Source organism: Ptychodera flava, chromosome 9, assembly GCF_041260155.1.
Source record: "Ptychodera flava strain L36383 chromosome 9, AS_Pfla_20210202, whole genome shotgun sequence".
NCBI lineage: Eukaryota > Metazoa > Hemichordata > Enteropneusta > Ptychoderidae > Ptychodera > Ptychodera flava.
This window is the reverse complement of record NC_091936.1, coordinates 7,863,354-7,886,573: the sequence shown is the minus strand read 5'-3', so window position 1 is coordinate 7,886,573 and position 23,220 is coordinate 7,863,354. Positions and strand designations below refer to the sequence as shown.

General features: G+C 36.4%; 1 protein-coding gene and 1 long non-coding RNA gene across 2 annotated transcripts in view; both read right to left on the bottom strand.

The window, feature by feature from the left end:
- LOC139139579 (uncharacterized) overlaps positions 1-23,220 on the bottom strand; it is a 78,035-nt gene that overhangs the window by 12,780 nt on the left and 42,035 nt on the right. The gene's annotated exons all lie outside the window — the stretch shown is intronic.
- Positions 19,162-23,163, bottom strand: LOC139139908 (uncharacterized). Its single transcript, XM_070708871.1, has 6 exons — positions 22,700-23,163; positions 21,816-22,006; positions 21,256-21,314; positions 20,964-21,058; positions 20,184-20,296; positions 19,162-19,766 (listed from the first exon to the last, which is right to left on the bottom strand). Exons 1-6 carry the CDS (start codon positions 23,040-23,042, stop codon positions 19,485-19,487), a joined length of 1,083 nt encoding a protein of 360 aa, XP_070564972.1. The 5' UTR covers positions 23,043-23,163; the 3' UTR covers positions 19,162-19,484.

Here is a 23,220-nt window from a genome sequence, read left to right as displayed (position 1 = left end):
AAGTCCCCCCGGACGGTGTCCGTGGGGACTAACAAAAGATATGCAAATAGTAAACATTGGTGGCGCTATTTCATACCTAACCATAAGGCCCAAAAGAGACAGTTGTTACTGTTCATGTAAACACCTCTTGAAAGCCTTACGTCCACAATATTTTCCATTCTGTGTACTAGCAGAGGTCAATGATGAAGAAAGTGAAGCGTTAAAGTTGCTTTTTACAACCATACCTCTTCCTATACAAAATGCAAATCACCCGATTTCAATATAACACATGAGTATTAATTACTCACTGTGTGTTCAGAATGCAAACTGACACACGTGAGCTGAAAACACTGATAAAATGAGAACAATGAGAAGCCATGTCCAGGAATATTTCATTTTTGAGCCTATGTATTATTTTACTACAACGAGAACATTTCAAAGTGTACCCTCGTATCAGATAACCAATGACATGTAAACACTTCAGAAATTGAAATAAATACTCTGAACAAAAAACTAGCAGTAGGTCATTGTAAAATACTACCGGTACATTTTAGGAATGTTGTAGAAAACCAGCAATGTCTTTAGGGATTTTATTGCTCACTACTCACTGAACACATTAAATCTAACACACAAAGGACTTGACCAAAACTGATGAAACTTCCATGTATATTGATAATACAATGATAGAACAGTAGCAAAGACATCAACAATCAGCATCACATCAGCTGAGTAAGAGTTTGCTTTTAAAACGAACTGTCATAAAAAGAGAATAAATGGGTACTTGACCAAAGACATTCAAATTTTTGATGGAAAAAGTAATGATAAAAAGCTATAACAGAAGTGAAAGATGTTTCATTCAAATAATTGCAAATTTAATATCAATTGTTTTCCCAATTGGCTCTACACAAGGGAAGGATTGCTTTGTCATAGACTTCCATGGTGGCAACATCTACTGATGTCAATAACTTTATTGTACATGCAAGGTACACATACTAAAACCTGTTCAGTTCTCTCTTCACCATTTCAAACTCATCATCCATAAGAACATATCTACCAAATATCAAAGCTATCAGAGTAGTAGTTTTTGATGAAAAACAAATAAAACTATCTCAGCAAGATCACGCTACTGTTGAAACAAAGTGATGAAATTAAAGTTTCAACGATCCAAATGTCACGATATTATATCACTCCTTGCCTGCTGTCAATTAATAACTTATAGTGGATAGTATTATCACACATGTAGCCTGCAGAGTCTATTGAACAGTGCACCATGCTATGATATGTCAATCTCAACAATGTTGGGTACACACCCATGACTACTGACCATTGTAACTTGCAAAGTCATGAAATGTTAATTTACCAATGCCTAGTTTTCTGTCGGTGACTTGCTTTAAATGGAGGGAACAGAGAAAGAGTTAATCAACTGAGTGCTGATGATGTAAGGACAGAAAATATGAGGCTGTAACTAAGGTCATTATATAAAAGTCATGTAATAGATTACCTCATAACAACATGAGCGCAATTGTGTTGCTTGACCAGGACTATGGTAGTAGATTTCATTTAGGACCTCTAAAAATGAAGTGCTACTTGTCCTCGGGCTAGTGAAAGATTTGACTCTGCGTAGGGCCCTGTTACAGTTACATACTTTGATGATTTTTCAGATCCTATCTTTGCTGAACAACTGATCAAAAACGCAACTCAAATTAAAGCACAGTCCAACACCAACCTAGCTGTGAATGGTACTAGAAGTGCAAATACTACAAACTATCTGTAATACAAACAACAACATCACAGACAAGACAACTATCAGTATCTAGCCAAGGCTAACCCTTAGAAAAAAATTGATGTTTCACCGACTAAATTATGGCCAAACCAGCTTCTAAACTGCAGCTGCTGGTTAACATGTGAGTGGCCAGAGAAAATAACTTCAATGCTACAAAGGTACAAGGATTATAACATTTGATCAGGGAATTCATGAAGAGTTTTGGCGAAAAATCATTGGCCATCCACGATAAAAATATACAAAAATGTTCTAAAATCTAGAAAGTGAAAAAAGATGCTGTTACACCCAGGTGTACATGTAGTAAAATATCTTAGTGTCGTCCTGAATTACTTGGAGAGAAAGAGTCTAAAATATATCTGCATCAGCATAGTTAATATTTGAATTATGTTTCAACATGATCTTTTCAGAATTAAACTTGGTTACAGCATATTCTACATTGTGATACACTTGCCCCTTCATGAATTAATCAGATTCTATAGTATACCCTGGGTCAATTTTCAAGTGTCAAGTGTTTGACTTTTGAATTTGAAGTATATCTTTTGGGTTAATGTTTAGAATGTCCAAAGTGATGCAATCAATGTTTAATAATGTTCTTCAAACTAAATTATAATCATTGAGAAATTGTGCTATAATACAGAAATAATGAACAACGCGCTGACCATTAACATTTGTTATGGGCAAGGGTGAGAGGAAAGTCAAAAATTAAGGGGCGAGGCTTGCCGAGCCTGTTAATTTGGGCTTTCCTCAAACTGCGCCCATAAATAAAATTAATAGTCAGCACTGAGTCTGTTATTTCCATTTTGTATATTATCAACGAACCCTAAAAACCATCAAAATTTATGAAAATATCCCATGCGAATGACAACAGGGCCCCAGAAACTTGTCAGTGAGTAGTACACACGCTGCAAAAATTTTGCAAATCCGGAGATTTTTTGAAAAAAAGTGTCCAAACTAGGCCCCCAAGGCTCCATTTTACTTTGTGATTGTTTTTGATCTTTGAAAAAAGCACAATTTTTATTTTGCGGTAAGTTACTATATTACGATATTATTCCAATTCCCGCGCAGGTAAGCAAACCATTACTGTGTATTTGTGGGCAGTCGCGTAGTTTAGCTCGACTAATTAAAATGTGATGGACAGGGCATGGTAATATAATGCCTTTTTACAGTCTCCGCTGCAATATTTTCAACTATGTAAGGAGATATACCACATTGTCCGGATAAAAAAGAACTGTTGCCAAAAACAAATTCTGCAGCCCCTCCCTGTGAAATTAAATGTTGGTCCTGGGATATTACTAGAACCTAATATTCAAGGAAGTGTTTTTAAAAAAGTGTCTTTAAAACTTTTGACAGTGTAACATGAGTGAACAGATCATGCAGGGTATCAAAATCAAATTACTTGTTTTCTTGGAACATATTTCGTTGAAATGCACCAAGAAGGAAAATAATCTCTCAACTTTCAAATGTAAATCTTACTCTGTGTCATTGGCTACACTTCTGAAATATAGTTTAATCTCTTGTTGTCAATAAATTCTCATTTCTTTTCATAAAACCATCTGGGGCAAATATCACAAGAAATGCATCAAAAAGGGTATTGTGTACTTTAGAGCAAAGCTCAAACAAATGGAAATCACTGAAACGTGATTATAAGGCAACAGTTGATCACAAGTCAAAGTCTGGCAACTCATTAAAACCTGCCTATTTATGAAGAATTTATCAAGTTGTATGGTAATCGTGTGAACACAAGACCAAGTTTTGTCTTGGAATCATCCATTGATGACAATATGGAGGAAATTGACAATAGAACCACAAAAAAGCCAAAAAGTGATATTTTTGCAGAGGGCAGAAATAAATGATCGAATGTTTTTCAATTAATGGCATGGCTGCATTCCTATCAACAACAGCAACAAGATACAAGAGAAAATGAAAATGAGAAAAAGAATAGACGAAGAAAAAGTGCAAAGAATGGACAGATTACTGGCCAGTAGATATTCAGTGAATAATTCAATACATCCCTTTATATAAACCAAAGTTCATAGTTATTATAAATTATATAAAAACTAGTGGAGTTTTTAAATGTTGTCTAAGTCATAGTTTTTTCCAGATCGTTCAAAATTTTTTAATTGTTGGTTTAAAATACTCATTAACTAAACTGAGTTGGATAAAAGGAATAAAATGTTTGTTTTATTCTTCTTCTGCAATGTTTGCTGGAAATGTAGTTTAGAAAAGCTTACCGTCTCATTTCAAGTTCAGTTGGAAAGGAAAAGATATATATGAAATAGACTTTAATATTCCTCATTTGGGTAACTGCACTGACTATATGTGTCAAGATTAAGCTGTTTTTTACTGATTCCAATCAAGCCTGTAACTTCGTAACAGACAATAATACTTATACCATCAAACATGAGTGACATTTATTTAAATTGCACTCTGGACTGATTGCATATGTTTATCTTACAACAAAATACAACTGTTTCATGACAATGAATTTTCACATTTGAATTTTTCACTGTTTTGACACTGAATTCTCTTTCTCTGTTAGGGAAAATCACTTACTTTTACTTGTCAAAAGTTTACACTGCATTCTTACTTAAACTTTGAAGTATATGCTATTAACTGGTCAAATATTTCAATGTTGGAAATAACATTTACTGTTCAGTGTTTAAATAAGTAAAATTTTTGCTGTTAGATGTAACCCTTGGAAAGCTTCAATTTTTCCCCACCTAAATTTTAGTGCAACATTTTACAACTTTTCATGAATTTTTATGTTTTGGTCATTTTGAAGCAAAAGGATACAACTTTTCATTGGCTACAATTTTTTAACAAAATTTTGGGAAAATCTGAAAAGAAAGTTTCTTGATCTGAAAAATTGTCTGCACTATACTATATGAAGGCAACAATGTTTCAATGAATCTCCTTTACAAGCGTTATGTAATTGATTTTGCATATTCTTAGAAATGTGACAAACATGTATACGTTTGTCCAAATATGTTTTTGCAGAAGCTATGTCACAGAAACCAGGTTCTCTTTGATCATTTGTGTGCTTGTCTTAAAAATAATTCAAATCATATCAAAAATAAAACATTTAAAGCCTGCTATTGTAAGATAACAGTTATTCCAAGGTCACTACATGTACCTACACTTATTTTACCATAGACAGGCTCAAGAAAAAGGAGGGTCTATGATTTTACTAAAGATAACTTATATGAACAGAGATGTCTATGAAAAATTTTATCTTCTGAATCATTTTTTCACAGCAAGCACAGTCATATAGAGTGGATGCACCTGTTGCATACCGGTATATGCATTCTATTATTTGCCTTAACCCTTTGAGTGCCATAATTTTGTAACCTTATTCAATATACCCTAGTCAATTATTTTTCATATTTTTACCAAAATTTTGATAAAAAACTGTAGCCAATTAAATATTATGTCCATTTTGTCCAAAATTAATAAAAGATTCACAGATAAATTCATAGAAATCGGTAAAATCTTGCACTAAAATTTGGTGGAAAAAATTACGGCACTCAAAGGGTTAAAGATGTAATCAAGTGGCTCCATTAACCTTGATCAATGATTCATATTTGAAGCTTATAATGACCAAACATTTATGATTTGAGAAAGATCATTGGTATCACAGAACAAATAACAAAGACAATCTCAATTTGAATAGGTGAACCATTAAAAATTATTACAAGAAATCCAAACATGTTAATACTACAATTTTACACAAATCTGTAAGTGTTATTCAGGTACACAGACCCTGAACTCTAATAGTTTTGCTTTATCAGTTACAAGGTCGGCCATTTTTCATGAAATTTGTTTGATATGAGATACTGTTTGACTGGTTGAAAGATACTGAATAAATGGGTGACCATGCATATATTTGACAAATTCAATGAAACGATTGTTATGAAATCATGCGTGATTTCGAACTTGTTTTCCTAATCTCATGAATTTAGTTTGCTTTCATGTATCAACTGTTATGTAGAATGCATTCACACATTATCATCTTGTAAACAATTTGTAACATCAGGACTATTAATTAAGTCCTTGAAATCTTCAAAATCACTCTTTGACATTTCCAATTGTACATTCAACCACCTGGTAACATGATGATACTGCTCTATTGTATCAGCTGGAGTAAGAATACCAGTGTCCCCTAAACAGGGTGAGTATCCCATGGTTTGACAGGATAGGCTGAATCACCAATGATGTACATATCCTCTGGTATGCTCAAACCATTCTCTGCCCTTGCATAAATTGGAATTTCTTAGAACTCTGGCATCATGGGTTAACCCAGGTCAAGCGGCATACACATCATTGATAATGAATCATGAAGTCATCAACATTGAGTTGAAGTACGACAGATGTGCAGCCTTTTCTATTCACTCAGTCACAAAAATCACCATATTTTGGTAAGCGTAATAATATGAGTCCCATCGATGAATCCTACTACATTTGAAAGCTGGTTATTTTCTTGTATGGACACTGAGATATATATGGCATTCAGTCTGTCATTTCGCAGCCACTGAATAAGGTGTGACAAAAATCATTAAAATGCACTTCCAGTTTCTCCAATATTGTCAATATGTTAAACTTTCTAGTATAATGCTTGATTATGCTTTATAAAGATACAAACAACATGAGTTATAGCAGTAGGCAGAAATAGCTGACTTACTAAAAATTCAATGCAAAAGAAAACTACACTTTGGACCACTTTTTCCTGTTGCTGCTTATCTAATCAACAAAAACTAATTTTGCAAATTTATTTTCACTTGTTAGCCATTAATAAAATTGTACTCTGACAACAAATTAGCTTCCTCCAAATGCAATAACCAAGGGACAGGACTCAAGGTATTAAGATATATTTCTCTGGTAAGTCCCTATTTCACTCATCTTGAAAGTATCATACTTAAAATTATACATTTACGAAGAACTTAGTCAGCGTAAAGCTCCAAATCATTCCACCCTTTCCCTGACAAATGTAAAACAACCCAGTTCAGAATACAAGAGTAATGGTAACTCGTCTTAGTTATCTTTATATTTCATTCTTATCTCACTGGAAATGCAAACTTTTCTTACTTTTTTGTTTGGTTTGTTTGTTTGCGCTCTCTCTCTCTCTCTCCCTCCCTCCCTCCTCTCTCTCTCTCTCTTCTCTCTCTCTCTCTCTCTCTCTCTCTCTCTCTCTCTCTCTCTCTATGGCAACACAATTTTCTGACAACAGAGCATGGACGGTCCACTTTGAGACACCGAGCATCTGGGAAATTTCTCATATACTCGACTTGTTACTGAGTATCCATAGTACAATCAACAGTTGCTTAGATTCCTTGACTGGTTCTTGGCCACCACTGTGATCTGTGTTGAGGTTCACACCTACTTGTTGTAAAATAATTTCAAATGTAGTTCATGATGTTAACAAATGCTGTTGGAAATTTTCCATAATAAAACTTCTTCCGCATAGTTGTGGATTTTGGGTACAGTTGGACGTTGACTGAAAAATAAAGCTAAACAAGCGACCGAGCAGCCGATATAGCTCCGCTGTGTTTATGTAGAGAATAACCATTTTTGACTCATGTTGATGAAGAAGGTGGAAGTCTTTGATAGCTCAATGCTGTGGCCAGAAAAAAAGTGGCTAAAATAGCTGCAAAAATACACAATTGAAGATTTCATCATAATTTCAAAAAGCAGATTTAGTTCATATATAGAAACCTGAATACCAAATTTCAAAGCTGTTAGACCAGTACTTTTTGAGAAACACATTTTTTGACCAAAAATGGAAAAATTACCCCAAAAATTCAAAATTGGAGATTTCATAATAATTTCAATAAATATCATTAGTTCATCTATAGAAACCTGCATACCAAATTTCAAAGCTATGAGTAGTTTTGGAAATACACATTTTTTGACCAAAAATGGCAAAAATTGCCCCAAAAATACAAAATTACAGATTTCATCAGAAATTCAATACATATTACTTAGCTCATCTGTAGAAACCTGCATACCAAATTTCAAAGCTATCAGACCAGTACTTTTTGAGAAACACATTTTTTGACCAAAAATGGCAAAAATTGCCCAAAAATTAAAAAAATTGCAGATTTCATCATAATTTCAATAAATATCATTAAGGTGATCTGTAGGAACCTGTATACCAAATTGCAAAGCTATCAGATTTTTTGACCAAAAATGGAAAAAATTACCCCAAAATACAAAATTGGAGATTTCATCATAATTTCAATAAATATAATTTAGTTTATCTGTAGAAACCTGTATACCAAATTTCAAAGCTATCAGATGAGTAGTTTTGGAGAAACACATTTTTGACCAAAAATGGAAAAAATTACCCCAAAATACAAAATTGCAGATTTCATCATAATTTCAATAAATATCATTTAGTTCATCTGTAGAAACCTGTATACCAAATTTCAAAGCTATCAGATGAGTAGTTTTGGAAATACACACTTTTTGACCAAAAATGGCAAAAATTGCCCCAAAAATACAAAATTACAGATTTCATCAGAAATTCAATATATTACTTAGTTCATCTATAGAAACCTGTATACCAAATTTCAAAACTATCTGACCAGTTCTTTTTGAGAAATACATTTTGACCAAAAATGGCCAAAATTGCCTTTAAAATGCAAATTTGCATATTTCTGCACAATTTGAACAAATCTGAAAAAGATCATCTCTAGGGACATATGTATCAAATATCAAAGCTATCTGAAGGGTAGTTTTGAAGAAGAAGATTTTTAAAGATTTTTTTACCAAAAATGACAAAAATTGCCTTAAAAATACAAATATGCAAATTTCACCACGATTTGAACAAATCTGACTGAAGTCACCCTAAGTAAACTGCATATCACATTTCAAAGCAATTGGACAAGCGGTTTCAGAGAAGATTTTTTTTACCAAAAACACCAAAAAATGCCCCAAAAATACAAATATGCAAATTTCACCACGATTTGAACAAACTTAAGTGAGGTCACCCCCAAATGAACTGCATATAAAATTTCAAAGCCATTGGACTTGGATTTCAGAGGAGAAGACAATTGTTGACGGACGACGACGGACGATGACGGAAAATCAACCTATTTGATAAGCTCCGCGTCGCTGACAGCGGAGGTAAAGATGGAGACAATATCTTTGTCGTTATTTATGTCTTTGTCATTGTCCAAAAACTCTTTGAGAAATTGAACTGTGGCGCAGTCACTTTGTTTATTTGTTGTTATGTCGAACGAGGTTATTGTTTGGGTGAGGAGTGCCAAGAACAGTCTCTGTTAGAAATCATACACCTACCCTCGTCAGACGTTCTTGTATCAGGAAGAGATGACACCCAAACACACCCAGTGGCTCTACTGAGGGCGCCCTCAAGTGGTGAAAGTTTAAAAACTGGGAGGGGGTCATGAAAAGAAAGTAAACTTGCCTTTAAAACTGATTTGTTGGTTGAAATTTGTGAGGCCTCCTTCCTTACCATTTCTATTTCTTCCTTTCTGGTTTAGGTGTCTCAATGTATTCAATAACTTCAAGGGCCAGTAGCTATATCTTTGGTCATTATTTTTGTGTTGTACCAGTGTTGGAAACTGGCCAAAATATTTGCCAGACATCAGGACTGGTAACTTTCAAAACTTGCCTGTCCTGCCAGAAAGTTGCCTGTCCTGAATTTTTGACAAATCCATTCATTCAAAAAACACAAAACCATTATGAACTTCAAACTGTGAACAACTTTATTTTCAACATGAGTATTAACTGTGATCTTACAAACAAACTGTTCTGAATTCCACTGTTTGAAATGAATTCTAATCCGGACTTGAATACAAAATTTCTGCAATAACAATGCTGATAACACTCTGATTAATTAATTAGTTAATTCAAACACACTTTGCCCATATCGCTCAAACAGTTATAAGGTTTCACGATAGCGGTTTTAACAACGGGGAAACATTTTTTTTTAATTTGTCTCCATTTTATGCCACTTTATCGTATAAAACCAAGATGCAATCTGTCATCGAATTGGTACTACAATCAACTAAACTGAAAAGATTGCTGCGCAATACAGAAAACATCATCTGGCAAAGAAAATCAAAAACTGAGAGAGGTGCCATATAAGTAATCAAAGTTGGCGGCATGAATTAAATAAACCAATACTCTCCTCAGACCAAACCGATTTCAAAGGCCGTTTACAGCAAATATAGTTAACGAAACCATGAAACCTGGAATGGCTAAACACAGAGAAACAAGATTTATTTCTCGAAGCAGCCCTTCACAACATGCTTTTCAAACACCGGAAAGCAGGCACCAATATCGACCCGAAATCTATTACAAAGTCCACGAAAAATTGACACAAAACTAAAAGTTCGGATAATAGATTTAAATGCCTAAAACAAACTAATCGTTGACAGATTAGGACAACATGTACTGTTAACATAACGAGCACTAGCAACGCTCAAAATATGCCCTAAAACAAAAATCCTTATAAGCGTCCAGAAACTCCGGTCGATGCTTGGTCATGTTAGATATAATATGACACCACACACCGGATCGCTCACTATAGAGTCAGTCAATAGTGGCTAACTCTCTCAATAACGAATCTGGCTTCTCCTCCTGGAGGACGAAGATGACTTCATCACACAACCAAACGGATGGGATACAAAACAAGCATATGTGGCCCAAAATGAGACAACGTTTTATATGAGCACACTACACGACCGGTCGTACGACTCAATTTCGGTCGCGAATGTTCAGTATTAGGCGCCGTCATGACAGATTTAAACACGCATGCGTGATGAGGTAATTACCACAACGGTGAGGTACGACATATCTTTCTACCACCGGGTGTTCTTTCCGACACCAGAAGTTGGGCGAATTTTAACTAATTTTTTCATTCAGGAACCTTCCACGACCAGTTGTCATGTTGTGGCCTTCAGTAGCGTTGGTTTTCCTTTAATTTTTGCTCCACGACCGGTCGCAGGTCGTGGCTTGATTATTTTGTTTTTCTTCCCCACGACCGGTCGCAGGTCGTGGCTTTATGCAAAGTTGATTATTATAATCTTGCCGTTCTTTTCCACGACCGGTCGCAGGTCGTGGATTTTTGCAAAGTTGATTAATTTTGCCGTTCTTTTCCACGACCGGTCGCAGGTCGTGGCGTGATTATTTCTGTCCTTCTTCCCCACGACCGGTCGCAGGTCGTGGCTTTCAGTAGAGTTTTTTCTGTGATTTTTCTCAATGACCTGTGCTTGTCGTGACTCTTAGTTTTTGACCTTTTGCTCCACGACGGGTCGCAGGTCGTATTAGCAGAGTTGTGTTTTTCCCGCATCTTTCTCCGCGACCGGTCGCGGCTAGTAGTTTTTGACATTTTTCCCGGCATTTCTTCTCCACGACTGTATACTGGTCGGAATGGATATGAAGTTAGATTGTATAAAGTTCAATCTTCTTGTATTTCTACACGGCTTCAGCCATGCACACGTCGCTAGTGTTGTGGGTGTCCCCTTAGCAATAGCGGATGTAGCGCATGCGTGAAGCCGGCAATGTTTTATGGGTCAAGGTCAGCCTACGTACGCAGTCGTTATAATCGGTCTGGTCAGAGAAAATCATTACGATTTGAAGTCGTAAAATTAACAAGAAATGACCGTAGCATAAATGTTTTACATTTGATTTAACAAGAGAACAACTTTCAAAAAAACACTAGACAACTTTGCGATGTGCAGATGGCCTAAAAGCATGTGTGTCCATGTACAGCCTGAGTGATATCTGGAGGTTCGAACATCGCCGACAAATTCACACTTCAATATATTACTTTTCGGAGTTCGTTGCTGAATATTACGAATGAAATATTCTTTTAAACACAGTCTTACTTAGGCCTACCAACATCAGATTTCTTTCTAACATTTTTGTCCAGCCTTTTCATTAATTTTGTTTGCCCGACCTGATGTTTTCATTACGTTTTCGACTCGGACAATTTGCGTAATTATTGCATATTGTGTCGTGCATCAAGTCATATGACCGTACCGACATCGATAAAATACGATTCTCTCATACCCCTTTCCTTCTCAGATGGAAACCTAAGCATTCAGACATTTTGCCTATCCTAATCTGATGTCTTAGATGCAGGGACTCATCAGTTTCTTTGGTCAGGGACCCTATGTTTGATTTTGGTGAAGGGGTCACTGTGTTTTTGAAAAGTTCACTGGGTAGAGGAGGGAGTGTCTGTGTGTTTTGAGACTGGCTCATGATCACGAAAAATGCATCATACCAACCAAGAATTCGATCATTTAGTAGCATTTTAGGGCCCTTCGGGCGCATAACTTTACTGTACCAGAGATAAATATCAAAGACGGATGTTTGCAAATTCACTCTCTTTTGCAAAGCGTATTGATTTATGAAATCTGCAATCGTTTGATAACCTGATTAGGTGCGTTCAGGTTCTGGTGAAATTTGCATGATTGTATTTTTTAGGTAATTTTTTTTTCGTTTTGGTCAAAAAAATTGCCCTTCGAAAGCGCTGGTCAGATTGCTTTGAAACTTGGCATGCATGTCCCTAAGAGTAACCTGAGTCAGGTTTGTTCGAATTGGGGGGGGGGGGGGGGGTATCATTCTTAAAATTTTATAACGTTCCCCATTTTGGTTGAAAATAGTTTCATCTCTGAAATTGCTTGTCTAATTTTGTTAGACTGGTATGCATATTCCAAGGGGTGACCTCAGTCAGCTTTTTAAAATGATGGTGAAGTTTTTTTATTTGTATTCTTTAGGACTTTTTCCTATATTGATAAATATTATGTCTGACACGGATGACATTCAGCTTGACTGTCAGTTTTAAATTAAATTTTGTTAAGAGTCATTGCAAAGGGAAATTGTCAACAGTAATTGCAGTAAGCATATCCATTGTCAAATCGTCATGTTGGTGAATTGCACTTTTGCATGTAAACATTAAAGCAACAATTCATTAAAATTATTAATTTGGTCTATTTCAAACTGCTATAACTTACACAAGAAATTATGTGATTCTGAATGATTTTAATATTTTTGCAAATTCCACCAGTTTAATGATCTAGAAGTGAACATCAGACATTTCTTGATGATATCAAAATATCAAATGAAAATATATCTGTGCTAAAATGTTATCATAGTCATTAAAACAATGCACACTCTCAAGCAGTGAGTAATTTAAATGAATATATATCATTGTGTCTTGTTTTACAAGAGGTGCGTTTGGCCAACCCTCTGGTCTCAAGAAAAATACTCATACTCAAAATGCTATTCAGCATGCTTGACCACAACTATGACATACAAGTAACACTGGGGCCAAATGTATCTACCCTGCCAGTTTGCTACTTCTGCACCATTTGCAATGGCCATGATCGACCCTCTTTAACGGCGGGCCACCTTTGGTGGCCCACAAGAATAACGTTGACTTTACGTAATGGCCCATGACCTTCTTAACCGGAGGGCTGCCTTTGGCGAACCACTCCAATAAAGTTTACTTTATACAATATCCATGGACATAAGTTGTCTATGGAAATGAAGTTAAAAATTGCCTTACAGTCGTCCTAATTAACAGACGTTTGCATGGATGTGGCTGAGAAGTTTGTGTACTGGCATCTCTGCTACGCGAATAAAGTGTGCCGCGTACCGGAGTTCAAATACAAACTGTGCGGGTAAATTTGACATATTGGTTTTGGTTATTTTTCAGCTGGGGGGGGGGGGGGGGGGTCATCAAATTTTTCATCTGACAAAGGGGGTTCATCTTTTTTCACGAAAAATGCAGGGGGTCTATATTTTTTGAACACCGGCGACAAGATTTTGCCCCCCCCCCAGCCGTAAAAACTGAACGGTCCCTAAGAGGTTATATCTTTGAGCCGCGACTCTATTTTTCTTTCCCAAAGACCTCTCACTGGCTACTCACCAATGGAAGCCGTGAACCATAATAAAACTAATGAATATCTGATTTCTGAAAATAAAAATATTATTATTATTATTATTATATTATTATTATTATTAAGATTTCTTAACAAACTCAATACACGTACGTCACGGCCCTGTACAGAACACACAAAAGAATATGAAAAATTTACAAAATACTCAAGTGACAGGGATAAGAACACACAACAAGAGTAGTCCTGCGGTGAAGACAATGTACCGCAAACCAAAAAAATCACTGATAATACAAGTCAAAAAGTGAGGCTTTGAAACCGCGTTTAAATGGCACGCACAAAATGCAAGCCACACGTACAAATCCAGTTCTTGCCACAGCCAAACAAAATCTTAGAGCAGATTTTAGTTCTTTAGATATGACACCAACATACGGATAGGACATCAGGTTCGACAATCACTAAGGGTTGTGAATTCACGAGAGTCGCGAGCTGAAACAAATCTCCAAGTCGTATGGTCGTGTAGCACACATGGCATCGCATATCCTAATAAATTTGGGTAAGACAAAACTTCTATGTACACCGAGTGGCATACAAAAAATACAAATTCCTTCGACATTTTGAGATATTTTCCCCTTGCTCTTCTTACAAAAATTATCATGAAATTAACCCGAGGTACCAGGATTAATAGCCATGAATCTAGTGTCCACTAGCGGAACTTGGGAGGGCTTGTGTAGGTAAACTATAGGGAGCCTTCAGTAATTATATTGGGGTGACCCGGGGAATTCCGAGCAAACCTGCACCGTAAAATGTGACCCTCACCCTTTTCCGACATTCTAAAACTTGACCCTCCCCAACAACTGTGGTATTCTCCCGAGGAATAACTTTATCAGTACCAGCCAATTTACATTATGGTGTTTTTGGAGTGACAGTCGCAATTTATCACTCAAGGATTTTTGAAGAGATGTGGTATTTTTCATACATTTAAGGGAGGGTCACCATATTTTGTGCAACTATAAGTAGGCAAGGTGTGGCTGATATATTATTTATCCCAAAATATCAAACCATAATACATGGAGTCTATCAGCAAATGATTGACAATCTCTCCCCCCCACACACACAAAACATGCCATATCGTATATTATGTATGTTTGATAATGTATTTTAATGTACTTTGCTTGAATCTGGAAGTAAAATGTGCATTATTTTGTGAACAAGAAATTGATTTGGAATTTCATCTAAAACGTGTTTCACTATACATAACTGTCTATGATGAAACTAAGTTTATTTGTGTACACTTGATTATTGATATTTAAGCTTATGTTCTTGTACGTTCTTGATTAGACTAGAGTGGTTACAAGTCCATGGTTGTGCAAGAAATTTTATTTTGGAATTTCACCGAAACGTTGATTCACTATGCATGGCGGTCTATGAGAGAACTATGCACAATTTTTTACTATATAAAACTAACAAAATCTTTGCATTTATGTACATTTGATAATTGATATACACTTTTTCACCTATTGCATTATGCAATTTGCATATGTTTTTGTCACTTGTCTTTTATCAATTATAACTGTTCAAAGTGTTTAATTTAGGATACCACTGCATCTTCTTTGCTTGTGAAACTTGTAGATAGGCCTAATATGTACGTAATTATAACCCTTTGAGCGCCAAAGTCAATTTTTGTCACCTTTATAAAATATACCCAAATCTATTTTTTCCAATTTTTGCAAAAAATTGATAAGACAGTGTTGCCAATGAAATGTGATGTACATTTGATAAAAATTATCAAATCATTACAGAAAAATTTACAAAGACTAGTAAAATGTTGCACTAAAATTTTGGCAGGAAAAATTACAGCACTCAAGGGTTAAAAGAATGGGTGTATTTTATTGGTGGTTTCCTATTCAGGAAATATCAAATGGACAATCAATGGTTTGGCCATAAAATCAGCTCCTGTCAAAAGTGACCCTCCCCCGTATAGGTTTCTAAAAAGTGACCATCCCCTTGAACAGTTTTCTAAAAAGTGACCCCCAAATTCCCCGGCCCAGCCCCTGTAATTACTGAAGGCTCCCTAAGCTTATTAAACCTACAAGTTTTTACACCCAGACGATCGAGTGATGCCCTCCCCGAGATAAGAGCTGACATCCCATTCGACAACACTCTATCACACCCGAGACCATACCCGAGACTTGCTGCGAAAACGAGCCCTGCCACTCCTTGACATGTTCTTTGGGAGTGACCAAGCTACCCGAGTGGCAAAGGCTACGGATTCGCAGCAAACCCGAGACATGAAATAAAGTCTTCAATATAGCCGCATCATTACTGTTCCTGCAAAAACTCTATCCGATGCAGTGAGCAACGCAACGTGACTTTCAAAACCCGAACATATCAGCTTAATCGCTAGCGATCAACGAAGCATTCATGGGCGTAAAGAAGAGTCGGAGACATGTATTTTACGGCGTTTAGGTGGATGGCATCATCCACCTAGCATCGTGTTTGTCTGTTATGCATTCGCTAATACTATGATATGATAAGACGACAAACGATGACGATGTATAACTATAAACAGCACGTCCAAAACTACACATAGCAGACATAGACGGAGCTCTCACTGTTGTTGCCAACTCTAAACTCTAAAACGATGCCCCATGTTGGAGAGGTCAGGGGTCAAGTTAGCATGGTACGCAGCATGCAGCAAAATACGGAACAGAAAGGCATTTGTCCACGCGTATCGACGTACGACAAATGTTACGCATTTTTGTCTCAAAAACGGCAAACAATCGTAAAGTATGTGCCACGACGGAAAGTTGTCGGGGAAAATTCAACACAGCCACGACCTCAAGCTCGGAAAATACTGGAAAAAAAAACACAAAAAAAAAACTAAACATAAAGCCACGACCTTGCGACCGATCGTGGAAAAAAATGTTGTAAAATAAGCTTATCACAGTATTTAAATCCGCGACCTTGCGACCGGTCGCGGAGAAAAATATCTGCAAAAATTGAATCGAAAAAGCCGCGACCTGGCGACCGGTCGTAGAAAAATATGTAGTAGAAAATCTCAGTATTTAAATCTGCGACCTTGCGACCGGTCGCGGAGAAAAATATCTGCAAAAATTGAATCTAAAAAGCTGCGACCTGGCGACCGGTCGTAGAAAAATATGTAGTAGAAAATCTCAGTATTTAAATCCGCGACCTTGCGACCGGTCGCGGAGAAAAATATCTGCAAAAATTGAATCTAAAAAGCCGCGACCTGGCGACCGGTCGTAGAAAAATATGTTGTAGAAAATCTCAGTATTTAAATCTGCGACCTTGCGACCGGTCGCGGAGAAAAATATCTGCAAAAATTGAATCTAAAAAGCCGCGACCTGGCGACCGGTCGTAGAAAAATATGTAGTAGAAAATCTCAGTATTTAAATCCGCGACCTTGCGACCGTTCGCGGAGAAAATATCTGCAAAAATGATTCGAAAAAGCTGCGACCTGGCGACCGGTCGTAGAAAAATATGTAGTAGAAAATCTCAGTATTTAAATCCGCGACCTTGCGACCGGTCGCGGAGAAAAATATCTGCAAAAATTGAATCTAAAAAGCCACAACCTGGCGACCGGTCGTAGAAAAATATGTTGTAGCAAAATCTCAGTATTTAATCTGCGACCTTGCGACCGGTCGCGGAGAAAAATATCTGCAAAAACTTGAATCTAAAAAGCCGCGACCTGGCAACGGTCGTAGAAAAATATGTAGTAGAAAATCTCAGTATTTAAATCTTCGACCTTGCGACCGGTCGCGAGAAAAATATCTGCAAAAATTGAATCGAAAAAGCTGCGACCTGGCGACGGTCGTAGAAAATATGTAGTAGAAAATCTCAGTATTTAAATCCGCGACCTTGCGACCGGTCGCGGAGAAAAATATCTGCAAAAATTGAATCTAAAAAGCCGCGACCTGGCGACCGGTCGTAGAATCATAGGGCCAAAGTCCCTGAAGCTACTATAGACATGGATACAAAATTAAGTATTTCCTGACTGTATGAAATTATCTCACTAAGGTCATCCTAGGGACATGTAAAACCAAATATTTAAAGCTGTCTGACCAGCGGTTTTGTAAAAACAAGCGACTCAACAGTTGACAGAGCTCTGCTGGTGTTATGTAGAGAATAACCTTTTGTGACACATGTATTGATGAAGAAGGTGGATTATCTTTGATAGCTCATTTCAGGATGGCCTGACCAAAAATGGAAAAAAATTCCGTAATAATACAGATTTGCATATTTCATCAGACTATATTAGTCTATAATAGCAAATAAACGAGAGTTAATTGCATTCTAATTAAAGTAAACAAGACTTGTTTAAATCAAGATTTACGTCATAAAAAAACAGCATATCTGTCAGGTTTTAAAGAATCCTGAGCTGGTTATCTTTTAATATCAGTATTTTAATCCTATTAACGAAGCACATTTTAACTTTCAAATTAACATCGTAAGTAAGTTCTGTTGAATATGTTGAGCCTGTAGGTAATCAGAGAAAGCACACAGAAGAGACAAATGTTTGAAACTTAAGAAGTTCAAGGTCATCAAAAGCATTATAATGGATCATGTTACACTTTCATTGCACTGTTTACACAGATTGCATAATTGCTATAAATAGCACATGAGGAATCTTACAGCCCCGCTTTACCATAAAAACCCTATCACTTTGACCACTCTATTTTTTCCTCAAAAAATAATCTTATTTTATCCTTTCCAAGTCAACCATAAATGGAAATTAGAACTTTCTCTATCTCTCACTGCGTGAAAAGGCTATAATACAGAGTGTATTGACCCTTTATTTTGCCTGTATTTACTGCAAATTCAGACAGATTCAGGTAAATACAGCCATGTATTTATGGTAAATACAGGGTAATACAGTCTGTATTCATCTGTATATGCACTGTTTATTCAGGGCAAATACATCTCCATGTATTTACCTGTATTTCTGAAAATAAAGGGCTATATTTTCCTGTATTTTTCTATATATTTTGTCAACAGAACTAAGCCACTTCCTGACAGTTAGTCTGTATTTATGTAAATACAGATCTGTATTTCCATGGGTTTGCGAAAGGGAAATAAAGCAGCAATTATTAATTCACATTTTCATTGTTGATTTTGAGTTCTGTGATGGCTAGAAAAACAGTTGGACACGCGTGTGTTTCACCGACTTCAGTAATGGATTCATTGATCATGTTTTATGCCATTATCCATGTCAGTTTAATCAGTATGCCATCAGTCTATGCTCATTTTGAATCTAGCAAGTTGAACTCTAACAAGTTGCCTTTAAGCATTAGGTAACCAATCTGATTAAAATCAGATGTAGAGTATGGCAACGTCTTTACTTACGCGGCATTCCCTTGCTGTTGCCTCTCGGTGACAGCAAGAGAATGCCATGTAAGTAACCTACATCTGATTTTAATCAGATTGCTTTATAACCAACAGAGCATGAGGAACAAGCAACTCTTGCATTCATCTCACATCCAAAGTAAATGTCAACAGGCAGTATCATTTCAAATGAAAAACATTATTTAATACAGGCAACTAAAATGGCGATGCAAACAATGCACACAAAAAATTAAAAATAATTATAAAAAATCAAATTCCTAGGGCCTATATCAAAAATATCAAAGTAGTCTGACCTGCAGTTTGAAGATTTTGAAAAAAATTATGGAATGTAAAAAAAAAAATTTGCACATTTCATCAGAATTGGAATAAGTATAAAAATTTGTTAGATGAAGGAAAAACTTAAAAATTGACATGAATGGACGGATGTACAATGGACAATGACGGAAGGTCTGTGCAAACCAGAACTGTAAATGTCATTCACTTGACCCTTAGATCACCAAAGTAGTGTCATATTTGCGGGAAGGTTTCTCCCTCAGTGAGGAAGGACCTCTAAGTCTTTCTTTGGAAAATCTTTCAAATACTCCTCGTTCTTTAAGGCGCTCATCTAGTGTTTTTATTAAGTCGTTTAGTGGCTCTGCTCTCCACTGTGGGGTCTTCAGCTGGATGACACCATTTTCCTCTTCCTCATCCGACATCAGCTCTGGCCGCACTTTCCCCCACATGATCCTTTCTTCCTCACTTTCTAGTACCCGACTTCTTCTTTTCATTGTCTGAAATACAAATACATACAATTTAGATTAGTACAATTTGTAGAGAACTATAATTACAAATAAAAGGGAAGGCCGGCCTTTGTTCAAACTAATTCATCAAAGTTCATATGAAGAATTTTTACATACATTTACCTCAAGACATTATCAGATCAGCAACTTAATTGATCAATTCATTGAAATTGATAATTGAGTTCTCAAGCTCTCTTTGACCAGACCTTCTTTTGTACAGATAATGACTCTTTTGGGTACAAATAAACTAAATGTAACTATTCTGAGAAAATTTTAAAAAATATTAACATTGAAATTGTTATCGTTGAAAACTGACTTCTGGTACGGAGTAGAATTCAAATGTTGAAAGTTAGCATTACTGGGGCTTTAAGTCCCATGAAGCAAACTATTTACAATTATTTTACTTACATGCCATCTTGATGAATTTGCTTTTCTTTGATTTTTATTTTTCCTCCTTAAGTCACTATTTCTTGTTTCCCTGGCTTTGATTCGTTCGTTCTCATATTTTCTCCTTATGGCAACTGTAAATAGGAAACACATGAAATAATAAGTGTAAGGAACATAGCTTCTGCATTCAACAAGCATAACTTTTCATGAAAATAAATATACTAGTATTATGACTGGTTGGGCTTGTAATTGTTAGTGCCAGGTACTAGCAATTAAAAGTCCGACCAAACGTAACTGATGACCCATTCATAACTCTCATTCTGTATTATAATAAACTCATGTGCTCATCCCTCAGAAACATAATCAACATGCAGCACAATTTATACATGTACAACTTGCATTTTGTTTTTGGTGGTTGAACAGGTAAATAAAATTGAATACTATCCTGATGTAATTCAATGCTCGTTGATAACAATGCACCTGATATATAAGTAGCTTCTATTAACAGACAACTTTTAGTTATTTCAATATGATTAAGGGAGTAGTTAGGAAGGGTAAAATGTTGGCTGAAAACACAAAAATATGTATGGTCAAAAAATGCAGTACTGAACTTAAAGTGGAAGATATCTATTAATTATGGTGAATAATAACACAGGAATATTTTAACCTTTTCATAACCAGTATATAGTGCCATCAATGATTTTCAAGGGCATGTTAGAACCTATACACATGAAAGGGAGGGAAGGTTTAAGCAGGTCACTAATACCATTCACATAAAGATCAAAAACAAACTTTACTTACACTCAAATTCCTCCTCCGTGTATTTGTCTCCAAATTTCATTTTCAGTTGTTCAGCAAGTTTTTCCCGAACTTGCTTGTTGTGATTGACATTCCACCTGAATGAAAGGAAGAAAGAAGGCTTTTAGTGGCTCATTGGAGATTTGTATGCAAAGTACATAGGTAGAAATTAGAAAGTTATTTTTTGAGCAGAATTTGGCCTTTAACTTTGACACTGGTCTTTGTGATTGATTGGGTAAACATGAACATGGTACACTTTGTTCTCAGTACTACCATTAAAATATATCAAACTTACCCATTCATAGCACGGAATGCTAGACTCTCATCCGTATTCGTAAGGTTTTTCAGTCTTTTCTGAAATAAAAGCAAATTTGAAAAATACTCATATAAGAAAACAATGTGAATACTTGTTTAAAACCCTTTTCCTGCAAGACAGTATCAAGTTTACAGTATTTATGTTTTCAACAGCTTTCAAATGTACAGTATTTCATTAATTTTAACCATCTTGACCTGGTGGTGAAATATGGACTTGGCAGGAAAAGGGGTATTGTTAATGATTATAATCACTGGCATTTGCATTCTCTGTATTGAAAGAGGCACAGCGTCCATACAAAAAAAAGAACTCCACAGAATTTCCTTTTTTTCCCATTTTCCTCAAATTTTCTCATTAAAGAACATTTTTTCTGAAATTACAGATTTCATTCCATTAGCCTGTAAGTTGTAACCAACAATGTGAAAGATCATGCACAAAGCACTAAGCAAAGAATGTTAGTGAATTAGTGTTCACTGCAGCATGGGTACCGAATAGTTACTAAGTCCACTTTTACTATCTATGAACAAACTTGCAATACTTACGGAAAGTTCGCATGGTGTTTCCATCTTTTTTCTTTTCTCAGGATGGGGCTGATGTGCCAGGGACTCAGTTAACTTTTGACTTAGCTCATCAAATTTCTCAATCACTGTTTTCTTAAAATCATCCTGTTGGGAAGCTGTTTTTTTGCAAATTTCTTCCAGGGCGTTGAAATTCTCCAACATCTGCTGACATTCTGAAAAAAAGAAAAGAATTGCAATTAGAAGGTTTCCATACTTATGGAAAGCAGTTTAGCTTTGTGAGCCTATTCTCAAAACTTATTTCACATGTATGAGACTGGGGTGAAAAAAATATTGGAAGATAATGTGGACAGATACGGAGTAATTTTTAACAATCATTGCATTTTTTCTTACTTAACATGGATAAGCCATTTTAAACTCTCATGATGCCAACATGTGAAACCATCCCTTTACTTCCTGTGTCAATGGCTATTCGGGAGTGACTTATCCAGGATAATCCCTCCAAGGTAGCTGCCAAAGATTAGCCAAGTATTGTTATGCAAATATAACCTTTAGCTTTATAAACTTCTTGACCTTCAAGATGGTAATGAGCTTAAATTTTTGATATCCTTGGAGTTACAATACACCTGGGACTGAGTAAACGGACCTAACATCTCTTGCAGTTTACAAAAAATAGCGATTTTTGTAAAAGATAGAAAAAGGATTGCTGTTTAACTCCTGCCCCATGAAAACTCGTCGAACTGAAGGTTGATGTAATAAAAACTCACGTATGTGACGAGCTAGCTGCAGTACAGTAGCTCGAGGTTTTGCCTGGGTATTTGGGTCGGACAGGAAGACAAGCCGTCCGACCCAAAAACCCAGGCAAAACCTCGAGCTACCGGGCAGCTGCTAGTGACGAGGATACATACCTAACGACGGAAGGTCCATTGGCTGTCCGAGGGCTGCTGTAGGGGCATTGCTACGGCGACCAAGATCATGCAGTGGTTGTCTTGTTGACGCTGGAGTTGAATATCTGAGTTCTCTGTTGTCAAACGGGACCCTTGAGTTACGCCCTGGCTGACTTGCTGAGTTACCATGGACAGGAGTGAAAAATGTGGTGCCATGATTGTTACTGGCAAAACTTGGCTCTCCCGGGAAATTCGACTCGTTCGATGACGATGACCCACTGCTACTACCGAACGGAACTGCATAATCGTCTATGACTTCGTTGGCCACTTCTGCAGCTGTCAGGCCAAGACGGCGACGAGACATAGTAACAGGCAGAATAAACTGTACAGATTTCGATAAAAATGTCGAAGGCGATGGACCGATCGAACTTTGTGTGTTGAAGCGAGCGCTGACAACATTCAAATGTACCTCTTCCTGGATGGAGGGCGCTATATATTTATGGCTCCTTAACTTTCTGCTTTTTTGCGAGCAGGCGTCTATG